This window comes from Trematomus bernacchii, unplaced genomic scaffold (assembly GCF_902827165.1).
Source record: "Trematomus bernacchii unplaced genomic scaffold, fTreBer1.1, whole genome shotgun sequence".
NCBI lineage: Eukaryota > Metazoa > Chordata > Actinopteri > Perciformes > Nototheniidae > Trematomus > Trematomus bernacchii.
Genome location: NW_022987698.1, coordinates 13,101,522 through 13,115,457, shown reverse-complemented (window position 1 = coordinate 13,115,457; position 13,936 = coordinate 13,101,522). Strand labels below are relative to the sequence as shown.

Genomic DNA, 13,936 nt, shown 5'->3' with positions numbered 1-13,936 from the left:
ATAATAATAATAATTCATTTATTTTATATAGGCGCCTTTCAAGGCTCTCAAGGTCGCCGTACAAATGTTGCTACTAACAGGGCCGCACGTTCTGTCTGATTTCTGTTATCTTGTTTATTGGAATAAATAAAACATGGAAAACCTATATGTAGTTAGTCAGGTAGCTTGCTATTTTCACTGTATATCTATAGAAACGTCTTTAAATTAATATTAATATTATGTGTTACTTTTTCAAATGTTGTTGATAATGTTTTTTCTTTTAAACCAACATTTTTTTCACATAACATCAAATGTGTTGCGTTTCACACTCTGCTGACAATATTGGGTAAAACAGTACTCAAAGATTTTTAGCAAAAACTATGTTCATACCAAGAATATAATAGGTTCTAATACACCTCTATAGATATATCGTTTAATTTTTTTTATTATTCATTTAGCCAATAAATATAAGTATTATTTGTAAACAAATATGTTTTTTCTTCAACCTACTAGCTTACACCCACTTTACCTTTGCTTTACCATGGTATTACTGATTTTCACACCCACTGTAAGTATGAAAATAACACTTCACTTCGTGGTTGATGGCATGACATGTTTAGTCAGGCATTGCAAAGGCCAGGGGGGCTTAACACCTTCTCAGCAGCGGTTTGCGGTCTTCACAGCACAATAGCTCTATCACTGGCTTCCTGTTACCTGGCCACAGTGTGTCAACGCGCCTGCCTTCCTCCTGTGCTCCTCTCTCCTCCCAAGCAGAAAGGATGATTAATTACAGCAAGCTGCTGCCTGCCGATTAAATATTACTATTCATGCTTTGTATATAAAAAAAAAGGACAGGAGAAAAGCTCTGGAGTGTGCCGGGGAATGTTTGTGGATTCGGCACATCTGTTAGAGATGTATGCCCTTCACTTAGCGTGCTACTGTCTCTAAACAAGTCTGAAGCAACCAGGAAATGACGAGGCTGAGACTCGTTTTGAAAGGTGTATTAATCTGCCAAACATTTGATCTTTGGGAATCGTGATCGGCGAGAAGTGTGTGGTACAAAGAGCCTGGTCCCCCGCTGTGCTGAAGAGGGGAAAGCGCTGGCATGGTGTCTTATAGTACAAGGAGCCGTAGGGACATTTACAAGTGTGAATTTTGAAAAGGTGGAAAAGAAATGACCTTTATAACATGCCAAGCAATTAACCTGTAGAGTCACAAGACATTGTAAAGCTATTCTGCTATGAAAGGCAGAAATAAACAACTAAAATGTTAATGAAATGGCTGGGTGCACCCCATTCTCTAATGTTGCTTCATTAACGCATAGCAATGGAAATGCTTATGTAATTCGCTTTATAATGTGCTTCCGTGGTGGTAGCTGCGGCATGATTAAAGCTCAAAGAAAAAAGGATCTGCTTCATTTTCACACTGATGAAGTAAAAAGGGGAAAGCGAGACAGCGAGCGCGAGGAGAACTGAGTGGAAAGTAGATTAAAGTCTATGCAGACATATTAGCATGTGGGTGGCAAAGGTGCAAACATTGTGCTGCGCAGTGTGTGGCAATCCAAATGAAGGTCCCGGTCTTTATTTAGTCGACCTGTTGTTCGTACTCTCCCTCATCGAGACTACACTCCAAGCCCTCTCTGCTGATGCTTCAGTATTTGCTCAACGACATTAAATGAGGTTAAAATGTTAACATAGGTTCAGGAGCATGGCCACGCCTAAAACTCCGCCTCAAACCACAGCCACCCCTATTTATATCCGGCAAAGCTTCCGGCAAACGCTTGTCTCATCTTTCAAAGACTGACAGGCAGACTGTGATTCACGCTGCGCGTCGTCACAGTTCAATACAAGCTAAACGCTACCACAAGAACATTGCTACTCACCATGGATCCCGAAATCCTGATCAACTCGCCGGAGTCAGATGAAGATCTCTTCGACATCGGCTACCCGCCATCCTCAGGTCAGCAGACGGATCTAAGCCAAGCATCCGAACGGAGCCGCGTGCGCTCGGCAATCAGTGTCCCACACACCAGCCGCCACCGCTCCCACTCAAGCTCCCCCAACGAGATACCTCCAACTCCAGACAGGTCCCAGGCTTCGTCTACTCCGCTAGCGAGGGCAAACAGCCAGGGCCGCAACAGGTACAGCCAGCTCCAATCTCCCCACCACCGGCAGCCTGCCTCACTCGCAGCCCCCGGCCACTCGCAGCGGCGCACTCGACACGCCTCTCGGACGGAGCCGTGCTCCGAAACGGAGTCCGAACTACGGAGGTGGACAGTCATGCAACTCCAACGTTTCCTGAAGGAAAACGGCATCCACTTTCACCGAAATGACAACAAGGCTAGACTGTTCAACATCTATAAAGCCTACAGCAGCACAACGGCAAGAACAACAACACGCACAGCTCTTCCCGCTCCAGAGTCAACCACCGCGCGCGCGCGCACCACGGGTCGTGACGTCACAGGCCTCCGTCCTCCTCCACGGACACAGCCCGACTCACCAGCACCCCCTGGTGGGGGCCAGGTTGTATTGCCCTCTGTGCCTGCTCACAGGCTTCACAAAAATCCCCCTGCACACACATCCCTTCATCCCTCCATCCCGTTCAACGTGTCTCCAGGTAACAACCAGGTACACGGACGTTAGCATGTTCAGTTAAACGTGTCTCCAGGTAACAACCAGGTACACAGACATTAGCATGTTCAGTTAAACGTGTCTCCTGGTAGCAACCAGGTACACGGATGTTAGCATGTTCAGTTCAACGTGTCTCCAGGTAACAACCAGGTACACGGACGCTAGCATGTTCAGTTAAACGTGTCTCCTGGTAGCAACCAGGTACACGGACGTTAGCATGTTCAGTTAAACGTGTCTCCTGGTAACAACCAGGTACACGGACGTTAGCATGTTCAGTTAAACGTGTCTCCTGGTAGCAACCAGGTACACGGACGTTAGCATGTTCAGTTCAACGTGTCTCCAGGTAACAACCAGGTACACAGACGTTAGCATGTTCAGTTAAACGTGTCTCCAGGTAACAACCAGGTACACGGACGTTAGCATGTTCAGTTAAACGTGTCTCCAGGTAACAACCAGGTACACGGACATTAGCATGTTCAGTTAAACGTGTCTCCTGGTAACAACCAGGTACACGGACGTTAGCATGTTCAGTTAAACGTGTCTCCTGGTAGCAACCAGGTACACGGACGTTAGCATGTTCAGTTCAACGTGTCTCCAGGTAACAACCAGGTACACGGACGTTAGCATGTTCAGTTAAACGTGTCTCCTGGTAGCAACCAGGTACACGGATGTTAGCATGTTCAGTTAAACGTGTCTCCTGGTAGCAACCAGGTACACGGACGTTAGCATGTTCAGTTAAACGTGTCTCCTGGTAGCAACCAGGTACACGGACGTTAGCATGTTCAGTTCAACGTGTCTCCAGGTAACAACCAGGTACACGGACGTTAGCATGTTCAGTTAAACGTGTCTCCAGGTAACAACCAGGTACACGGACGTTAGCATGTTCAGTTAAACGTGTCTCCTGGTAACAACCAGGTACACGGACGTTAGCATGTTCAGTTAAACGTGTCTCCTGGTAGCAACCAGGTACACGGACGTTAGCATGTTCAGTTCAACGTGTCTCCAGGTAACAACCAGGTACACGGACGTTAGCATGTTCAGTTAAACGTGTCTCCAGGTAACAACCAGGTACACAGACATTAGCATGTTCAGTTAAACGTGTCTCCTGGTAGCAACCAGGTACACGGATGTTAGCATGTTCAGTTCAACGTGTCTCCAGGTAACAACCAGGTACACGGACGCTAGCATGTTCAGTTAAACGTGTCTCCTGGTAGCAACCAGGTACACGGACGTTAGCATGTTCAGTTAAACGTGTCTCCAGGTAACAACCAGGTACACGGCCGTTAGCATGTTCAGTTAAACGTGTCTCCAGGTAACAACCAGGTACACAGACATTAGCATGTTCAGTTAAACGTGTCTCCTGGTAGCAACCAGGTACACGGATGTTAGCATGTTCAGTTCAACGTGTCTCCAGGTAACAACCAGGTACACGGACGTTAGCATGTTCAGTTAAACGTGTCTCCTGGTAGCAACCAGGTACACGGACGTTAGCATGTTCAGTTAAACGTGTCTCCTGGTAGCAACCAGGTACACGGACGTTAGCATGTTCAGTTAAACGTGTCTCCTGGTAGCAACCAGGTACACGGACGTTAGCATGCTCAGTTAAGATAAAGAAAGACGCTGCGCGTCGTCACGGTTCAAACAAGGTTAGCAGCTAACCCCGTAGCAACAGCGTCCCACCCAGTAAACCAAGGGGCAGGGGCCATGCCACATGCTAACCTATCAGCCGACTCTTACCCAGTACCTTCCTTTCCAACTGGTCTATCTTTTCCCCCATCCCTCCCCCATCCCTCCCCCATCCCTCCCCCATCCCTCCCCCATCCCTACCCCACCCCTTCCCCACCCCTTCCCCACCCCTTCCCCACCCCTTCCCCATCCCTTCCCCATCCCTTCCCCAACACCTGCATTGTGTTTTGCTGCCACAGCGGCAGCGGCAACAGCGGCAACACCTGCATTGATTTTTGCTGCCACAGCTGCCACAGCTGCAACAGCGGCAACAGCGGCAACAGCGGCAACAGCGGCAACAGCTGCAACAGCGAGCAGACGCAGGATGACTAGAGATCTCCACATAGTCCAGAACAGACCTGAATCCAGTAGACTTCTAAGGATGACTAGAGATCTCCACATAGTCCAGAACAGACCTGAATCCAGTAGACTTCTCAGGATGACTAGAGATCTCCACATAGTCCAGAACAGACTAGAGATCTCCACATAGTCCAGAACAGACCTGAATCCAGTAGACTTCTCAGGATGACTAGAGATCTCCACATAGTCCAGAACAGACTAGAGATCTCCACATAGTCCAGAACAGACCTGAATCCAGTAGACTTCTCAGGATGACTAGAGATCTCCACATAGTCCAGAGCAGACTAGAGATCTCCACATAGTCCAGAACAGACCTGAATCCAGTAGACTTCTCAGGATGACTAGAGATCTCCACATAGTCCAGAGCAGACTAGCGATCTCCACATAGTCCAGAACAGACCTGAATCCAGTAGACTTCTCAGGATGACTAGAGATCTCCACATAGTCCAGAACAGACTAGAGATCTCCACATAGTCCAGAACAGACCTGAATCCAGTAGACTTCTCAGGATGACTAGAGATCTCCACATAGTCCAGAGCAGACTAGAGATCTCCACATAGTCCAGAACAGACCTGAATCCAGTAGACTTCTCAGGATGACTAGAGATCTCCACATAGTCCAGAACAGACTAGAGATCTCCACATAGTCCAGAACAGACCTGAATCCAGTAGACTTCTCAGGATGACTAGAGATCTCCACATAGTCCAGAGCAGACTAGAGATCTCCACATAGTCCAGAACAGACCTGAATCCAGTAGACTTCTCAGGATGACTAGAGATCTCCACATAGTCCAGAACAGACTAGAGATCTCCACATAGTCCAGAACAGACCTGAATCCAGTAGACTTCTCAGGATGACTAGAGATCTCCACATAGTCCAGAGCAGACTAGAGATCTCCACATGGTCCAGAACAGACCTGAATCCAGTAGACTTCTCAGGATGACTAGAGATCTCCACATAGTCCAGAGCAGACTAGAGATCTCCACATAGTCCAGAACAGACCTGAATCCAGTAGACTTCTCAGGATGACTAGAGATCTCCACATAGTCCAGAACAGACTAGAGATCTCCACATAGTCCAGAACAGACCTGAATCCAGTAGACTTCTCAGGATGACTAGAGATCTCCACATAGTCCAGAACAGACTAGAGATCTCCACATAGTCCAGAACAGACCTGAATCCAGTAGACTTCTCAGGATGACTAGAGATCTCCACATAGTCCAGAGCAGACTAGAGATCTCCACATAGTCCAGAACAGACCTGAATCCAGTAGACTTCTCAGGATGACTAGAGATCTCCACATAGTCCAGAACAGACTAGAGATCTCCACATAGTCCAGAACAGACCTGAATCCAGTAGACTTCTCAGGATGACTAGAGATCTCCTCATAGTCCAGAACAGTTAACAGGCACAGCAAGCCCTCTGACCCTCGCAGCGAGCAGACGCTCCGGTCTCTCTCTCCGACCCTCGCAACGAGCAGACGCTCCGGTCTCTCTCTCTCAATGTTTAGCCAGATTTAGAAGTGAAGATGTAGTCACTCGTTCCAGACACGTTATCTTCAAGCCACATGTTTCCGGTCCAGAAACACTTTCAGAACATCCTGCACATTTTGGGGGGCACTCTCAGAATTAGAGCCATTTCTCCCGCATCGGCGCAGCGTCCACAGCAGCTAGACCAGGCATCTCTTATCCAACCGCCTAGGCCCTCGGCCGCTCGTCATCCCAAGCGTACCACGCTTACATCCGCAACATCTAAACGACGTCTGACATGCACACGCTTAAGTCAGCTGCTTTTAATCCGACTCTTTTGGGGGACCGTAATCAGCCCACGCAGTTCATGCCGGAGACGGAACCCCCACTCTGAGTCTCCCACAGCACGGACCATAGCTCGTCCTCCCAGATCACCTCTTCACCCACCTCATATCCTTCACATGTTACTTCAATAAACGCACAAACATCACACTGTTGTGGCGTGGTTCTTGCTAGTGAAATGAGGTTAAAATGTTAACATAGGTTCAGGAGCATGGCCACGCCTAAAACTCCGCCTCAAACCACAGCCACCCCTATTTATATCCGGCAAAGCTTCCGGCAAACGCTTGTCTCATCTTTCAACCCACCCTCCCTCACCCTTCTACCCATAAACATCCTCTGCCCATCACCATTTATATCTAAACGGTGCATATCTATACTGCGTATACTAACATTAAACTCCAGGTATCGTCTGGGGGACCGTAATCAGCCCACGCAGTTCATGCCGGAGACGGAACCCCCACTCTGAGTCTCCCACAGCACGGACCATAGCTCGTCCTCCCAGATCACCTCTTCACCCACCTCATATCCTTCACATGTTACTTCAATAAACGCACAAACATCACACTGTTGTGGCGTGGTTCTTGCTAGTGAAATTGCTTTAAGAGAAATTTGAAAGTAAACACAGAGCCAACTTGCTGTGATACGATTGGGAAGAATTTAATTGAATTGCCTCGCTCAATGCGACAGCGTTCAAATAGAAGTGGCATGTGTTCAGAGCATATTATTATAACTGGTAGGCTAGCGGTGATAATAGCCAGTAATTTTGATTGTTTCTTTGAACCCCTGTGATATCTTTGTTGTATTTAGAGTGGGGCTTTTGTTTTTTTTGTTCATTGTTGGGTGTCTTTTTCCCTAGATGATTGTTGGGACCAGGACTCCTGCAGGTGTGTGAGAGTGGGCTCAGAACCGGTGCGGACCCTGCTGGTGTTGGACGACTCGGTGTGGGCGAGCTGTGGGAACTCTGTCACAGCCGTTGACAGCACCAGCCTCAACACTCAGGTAAATGACTAAATCATTGCTCGGCACATACTGTCGCCATTTATCTGAACGATTTTTAATCCATCAAATCTTCATGAGCAAATGATCAGAACAGTGCGTTATTTATTCAAATGCAGTCTAAATGTTCTAATCTTTAATCAATAACGTAAAAATAGCCTCATTGGATTATTGTCAAGATTTGAAGGGTATTGGAATGGATACAAATGAATGTTTGTATTTTCTGCTTGTGTATACATTGTTTTTGAAATGATTTATTTAGCCTGATGGAAATAACTGGACCTGGATGGAATAAGCAAACATTACAGAACACTTTTAACATATATATTATTATTAATTATTTAAATAGTTGTTTACCTAATTTGCTCTCTGGGGTTTTCCCTTTCCTGTAGTGTGTTATATAGGTTTGTGTGCATGTAAATGGTCTGCAAAGGCTAAAATCCCAAAGCTCCCTCCAGAGGAAGTTTCTCTCTCACACCAGACATAAGGAATATAATATATATATATATATATATATATATATAGATGTATTTGACCAATTAAAACACTTTTGTTTGATAGGATTGTCTAGCCACTTAAAGAACGAGCTTCAATGAAATGTCCTGTTTCTTCCATGTCTGTTTACAAGCTACAAGCTCAGTCGTCACTAAAACGTGGCCTGAAGACCCAACTGGATTAATTAAACTGCTAGTCAAGGTTCCGTCTTTATTTGCTTGTTTTGCAGTGAAAAACTCCTCTCTTTGCTTCCTGAAAACATGTTTACACACAGCCTTCAAGAGCCTTCTTTGTAATCTGTGATGTCATCAGAATGCATTGTCTGAAGGTCGCTGCATTGACAACGAATCAAACTCCTTTTAGGTTCATATAATGTTGGATATCTCACACACAAAGAAGCTTTATTTAGCTGTAGCGCTCTGAGCTCTGAGTTATGGTGTGATGCTTTTCATTATCCCACTAAAGCAGGGGTGTCAAACTCAAATACAAAATAAAAAAATCGGTACTAGTCGAGGGCCGGACTGGTTCAATGTTTATTGCAAAACTTATTGAAATGAACTTATTGCTCATATTAAACCTGGAACTAACAAAGCTTAAACATTAAATAATCAGTTGCATTAATTTCTTATGGCTCTATTTGCAGCTTTTCCAGAGTCATTTCTTATGATTACATTTTTCCACAGGCCAACAGCTTCAAAAAAATGTCCCTCAAAGAAAAAACCAAACATGCCCTGTTGTCGTGAGACACAAAGTGCAGAAGGAAACATCCATTGAAACTCAGTTTGCTGCTCTGTGATGCTAGTTCAAGCCAGATACTTGGCATCTCATCTTGGGTGCAAGGTCATCAATGTTTGGGGTCAGGCTCTGAGCTGAGTAAATCCTCAGGATTGAGTGAAGGTGTGCGTGCAATATACCAGCGGGCCAGATCTAATAGTAATTAGAAATTATCCTGCGGGCCGAAATTAAATCCACCAAGGGCCTGATTTGGCCCCCGGGCCTTGAGTTTGACACATGTGCACTAAAGCATCCTGGGAGTCTCTGTCATGCTTTCCATTTTTGTGTAGTCATTCTCCAAGGTGTTCATCGGCACAGTGTGTCATTAGGTGTATGAAGGAGGGCGCCCTCTCCAACCGCGGTAGGCAATAATGAATGACAGACAACAAACTCTTCTGGGTGAAGTTAATATGGTATTCAGATAGCGAACTGCAAACCATTACCATTTCATTATAGCTCCCTGATGTGAGTTTGCATTGCTGTGTAAATGGGCAGATGGGCTTTTGTTGAAAAGTTGCATGTGTGCTACGCAAACATATGATGCTGAATTTCAATAACCAGATGAAATAAAGCACTTAAAGTAAACTAAATAAATATATCATTACCAACATCATATACATTCAGTTTGAAAAAGGAGCTACATCCCCAGACAAACAGAATCTGAAATGGTCAAATGTACAACCTTTAATACAGACACAGCTACTTATTGATTTTGCATCAAGATCCTCATAATCAGGAGTGAGCTGAGGTACCGATGTCTTTTATTCCTTCACCTCTTTTCCCTCACCCAGTCCTCCGGAGACACTAGCTTAATCAGCTGACTGGCCACGCAGTGAAGCCACAGTTCTGGTTCACTGTATCTCCCACAGAGCTTAGCAGGTCAGCTCTGGTTACTTCCTCACTAACCTTGTCTTCCTCGCTAATATGGACTCAAGAGAGCTGCCTTCACAGGGGCTGCAGTGCATATCCAGGATCTGGAGAAGCATTGCGTGACACCTGTACCAAGAGATGTGAGCATTAGAGCATGGCTATAGGGTCGTGGGCTCATATTCACTTCTCTTCTTTTTGTTGGTTTTCCCTGCGGAGATTTGCCACTTTGTCAGTTTTTATGCATTTTTAAATCATTTATCTATGACTTGTTGGACAGTGTAGCCTGCCTCATTTGACACTGCTTATAGTTGCACCCTAAGGCTTTATTTCATCTCTTTTTAAATCTTCAAAGTAAATGCCTTGATGACACAGTGTTATTCAAATATAACCCTTTTCAGTCTGTTTTGGGTAAACGCTGCTGTATGCCTACTATGTGGTTGATTCGGCAGCAACAGAAACCCAAAGGACCATCACCGAATAAAAATGTGTGTGTTCCTGCAGCTTTGAACTCTTTGATTATGTACTGTACACCAGGGATATGAATAAACTATAAACTATAGTGCTGACAAAATCTAAGAAATAGAATCGCTGCGTGAAAAGAGATATACAAAAATAGATATATTTACATTGACAAAGCTAAAATGGTGAAGTCTGGCAGTTCTAATGTTAAGTATATTTACAAATGTACAATAGTTAAGTTTGTTAGCATGCTAACATTTGCTTATTACCACTAAACACAAAATATACCTGAGACTGATGGTCGAAAAGAAACGTGTTGAAAGAAACAACCTTTGCAAAATGAAAATACAGAGGATCAACAAAGTGTTTCTAGTTAATCCTAATTGTTGGTACTGATCCAACAGATGAGCAACACTGTGGAGCTGCTGGTGGCAGTAGTAATTAAGACAACCCTACCTGAGGTGCTGACACTGCTAAGACCAGCTACAATTCCCACTACTGGTAGCTCTTGTTTGTCTCACAGATTTATTAAGAGAACTGGTTATAGTGCAGCCATGAGTTTCATACAACTGATAGACGTAGTTTCTTTGACGTCGCCCATTGGTTTATGAACTGGAGTTTCAACCCTGAGTTTGTTTTTTTGGAGCCGAAATTACCATCTTATGATTTATGCTTTGTGTCAATGCGCGTTATCCTGCTGGATGTAGCCATGAGAAGATGGGTGCACTGGTCTTAAAGGGATGGACATGGTCAGCAACAATACTCAGGTAGGCTGTGGCGTTGAAACGATGCTCAATTGGTACTAAGGGGCCCAAAGTATGACAAGAAAATATCCCCCACACCATTACACCACCACCACCAGCCTGAACTGTTGATGCAAGGCAGGATGGATCCATGCTTTCATTTTGTTTACGTCAAATTCTGACCCGTCCGATGGTGCAGCAGAAATCATGATTTATCCGATCAGGCAAGATTTTTCCAATCTTCTATTGTCCAGTTTGGTGAGCCTGTGCAAATTGTAGCCTCAGTTTCCTGTTTCTAGCTGACAGGAGGGGCACCTGGTGTGGTCTTCTGCTGCTGTAGCCCATCTGCATCCAGGTCCCATGTGTTGTGCGCTCAGAGATGGTCTTCTGCATACCTTGGTTGTAGCGAGTGCTTGTTTGAGTTACTGTTGCCTACAGTTATGTTCTGACCTCGGAGAAGAGCAATTCTGGTTTAAATGTAGATGAACTCAAATCCTTTATGTCTCTAGTAGTATATAGCCACACCCTCTTAAAAATTGCTATTCAGCATGAATATTGTATTAATACTAATACAACACTGTATATATTGTAATTTACATTTTATGAATTGTAGTAAAATGTGCATATTTTTACCTTTAACTTCCTATGTTTATATAAATATTTTTATTTTTATATATTTTTATTGCACATTCTGACTTTAACTTCTATACATATTTTATATTTTATTTATCTTGTATTTTGTTTTATTCCAAAATGGAGCAAGTGTCACTAAAGCCAATATATACACGACTGTATAATTTGCAAATGACATGTATATATTGTAGTACATTGTGCACATGTGTATGTTTAACTGAATAGTTTGTCTTTTATTTTGTCTTTTCTCAGACATTTTTACTCAAACTTATGTTTATATCAATATCTTTATTTTATTTTATCTTATCTTTATTGCACATTCTTACTCTAACTTCTTATGATAAATACATATTTTGATTAATGTGTTTATATACATTCCTCACATATATACAGTCTTCTGATTCTGAATGATTCTGAAGCAACAGCAATGTGTTCTTACATACACTTTCAGACACTTTTTGAGACGCCTGTGCATCCCAGTCAAATGAGACTATATACATTTAGTTCCCTAGACAGCCTCCCAGGTGGTTTCAAGCATATGGTAAGCAAGATGGCATCCAACAACAGCAGCATGACAGCCATGGATTAGCTGGAAGTCCCTTTTAGAAACCACCACGCCTAATAATGATTAATGTGATAATTATGAAGCATTATTCAGCACAGTATGTTTTTCCTTTATAAACTTGTCAACTTATTTGAATTGCAATGGGTTATTGAAGGTTGAAATAAGCCTTTTTATTATGGATATCACATTTTTTTATGGCTGCACTTGAAAAACCAAGAGATGCATTGCATATCCTTTCCCAGGCGGAGCAGGCACCCGCTGCTGAGGACTCAATTAAAAGAGAAAACACATCAAAGGCTTCTCTCCTTTTCCCTAATTTCCAACAAAGGAGGACCCACTGGCAAGGGCACACAAACAGGTGGTAATCCCTGTCTGCCGGTGCACTTTGGTTGGGGTAAGGGAGAGGGAGAGGGGAGGGTATTCTCATCTTCACTCTCCCGCGCTCTTGTTGACTAATTGCCCAGCCTCATGCAACTCATGCATTGTCGGTGATATGAGTTCCAAGATGATGCCCAAACCAACTCTTGTCACGCCTCGGACCTCAGGGGCTGCATGTGTTACCATGATAAGGCTCATTGCATTTATTTCAAGCTGCTCATTAAGACTGTGTGCCTCAAACTCTCTTTTATCCATTGTGCTCTTAAAAACACAGAAGCCAGGGGAATGATGCAAAAATATGCCCCGTGTGTCAGGGACTTTTGTCAATTACAAAATGAGGGGGGGACAGTTAGACTTATTTTACAGAAAAGCAAGTGTACTGAATGTAAGATTTAGAGAGTGTCTACTGACCTCATCATGTCATCCTGTGACAGTTATCTTGTAATGTTTTGACATGTGTGAGCACTCAGTAAATCAACTTTGAAATAAATGTCAGTAGTTGGCATACCAATTAAGGAGCTGTTAACAGATTGAGCTAGGATGAAGCATGATGCAGTCAGCACAGTCTGAGCTTCCCTTTGTTGCTATGACTTTTATGTGTTTGACACATTGTCTTTGTCTTTCTTTCCCCTCCATTGTTCTTTATTTTCCTTTTCCTACCATCAACAGTTCCTTTTCCTTTTTTTCTTTGTCGATTGTAAAGTATTGAACAAAAATTCAAATTCTTATTTGTTCAGCTTCCGTCTGGTATTACCACTTACATTTAGACCTGGATGGTATGTCAGTTTGTAATTAGAAAGAGGATTGGTTTGATGTTCTGTTTGATTGATATAGAATATAAGTCCATATTTGTTCTTCTTTTTATCAGGCACTGCGTAATAATATGTTTAATTCTGTAAGAGACAAATATATATTTATTTTGTAGATTTCGATGAGACTCAAAGATTGACCTCCCATATTCAAAATGTAGCTTTGCTAAGTATATTGCAACTTTTTCTGTGTATTGTTAATTGCAAAATAAATATTTATAGGGGTATACAGTAAAAGTAATTTATTCTTCTTTCCTTCACAGACGTTTGAAGTGCACCCAGACAAAATGATCAGCGTGGCTCACATGGCGTGTGCCGGTGGAGGGGTGTGGATGGCATTCTCCGAGGGTTCTTCCATTCGTCTCTTTCATACTGAAACACTGGAGCTTCTGCAGGAAATCAACATCTCCACACGCTCAACGCTGCTGAACACCGGTACACACACACACATCACACTTTGTCATCTTGACCTCCATATAGAGAGGTCAACCTCTATCCTGCAGAGCAGCTCAAACACTTTTCTACAACATAAAATTGTTTAGCTTTAAAACTGCACCACAACATTTCATTTTCTTTGAACTTGGAACATTATTCTTTATTATGTTAGAGCAATAAGAGGGCCCCAGTTTAAAGAGGACATATACTTATTTTCAGGTTCTTATTTGTATTTAGTGCCTCTACTACGACAGGTTTCCATGTTTTAATGTTC

At 43.5% G+C, this 13,936-nt stretch overlaps 1 protein-coding gene across 6 annotated transcripts in view; it reads left to right on the top strand.

The window, feature by feature from the left end:
- The window catches only part of arhgef10la (Rho guanine nucleotide exchange factor (GEF) 10-like a), a 133,629-nt gene that overhangs the window by 109,262 nt on the left and 10,431 nt on the right, over positions 1-13,936 (top strand). For all 6 annotated transcript variants that reach the window (XM_034139036.1, XM_034139035.1, XM_034139039.1 and 3 more), the window contains 2 exons: positions 7,362-7,504; positions 13,491-13,662. In XM_034139036.1, coding sequence (XP_033994927.1) covers positions 7,362-7,504; positions 13,491-13,662 — 315 coding nt within the window. The remainder of the gene's footprint in view (positions 1-7,361; positions 7,505-13,490; positions 13,663-13,936) is intronic.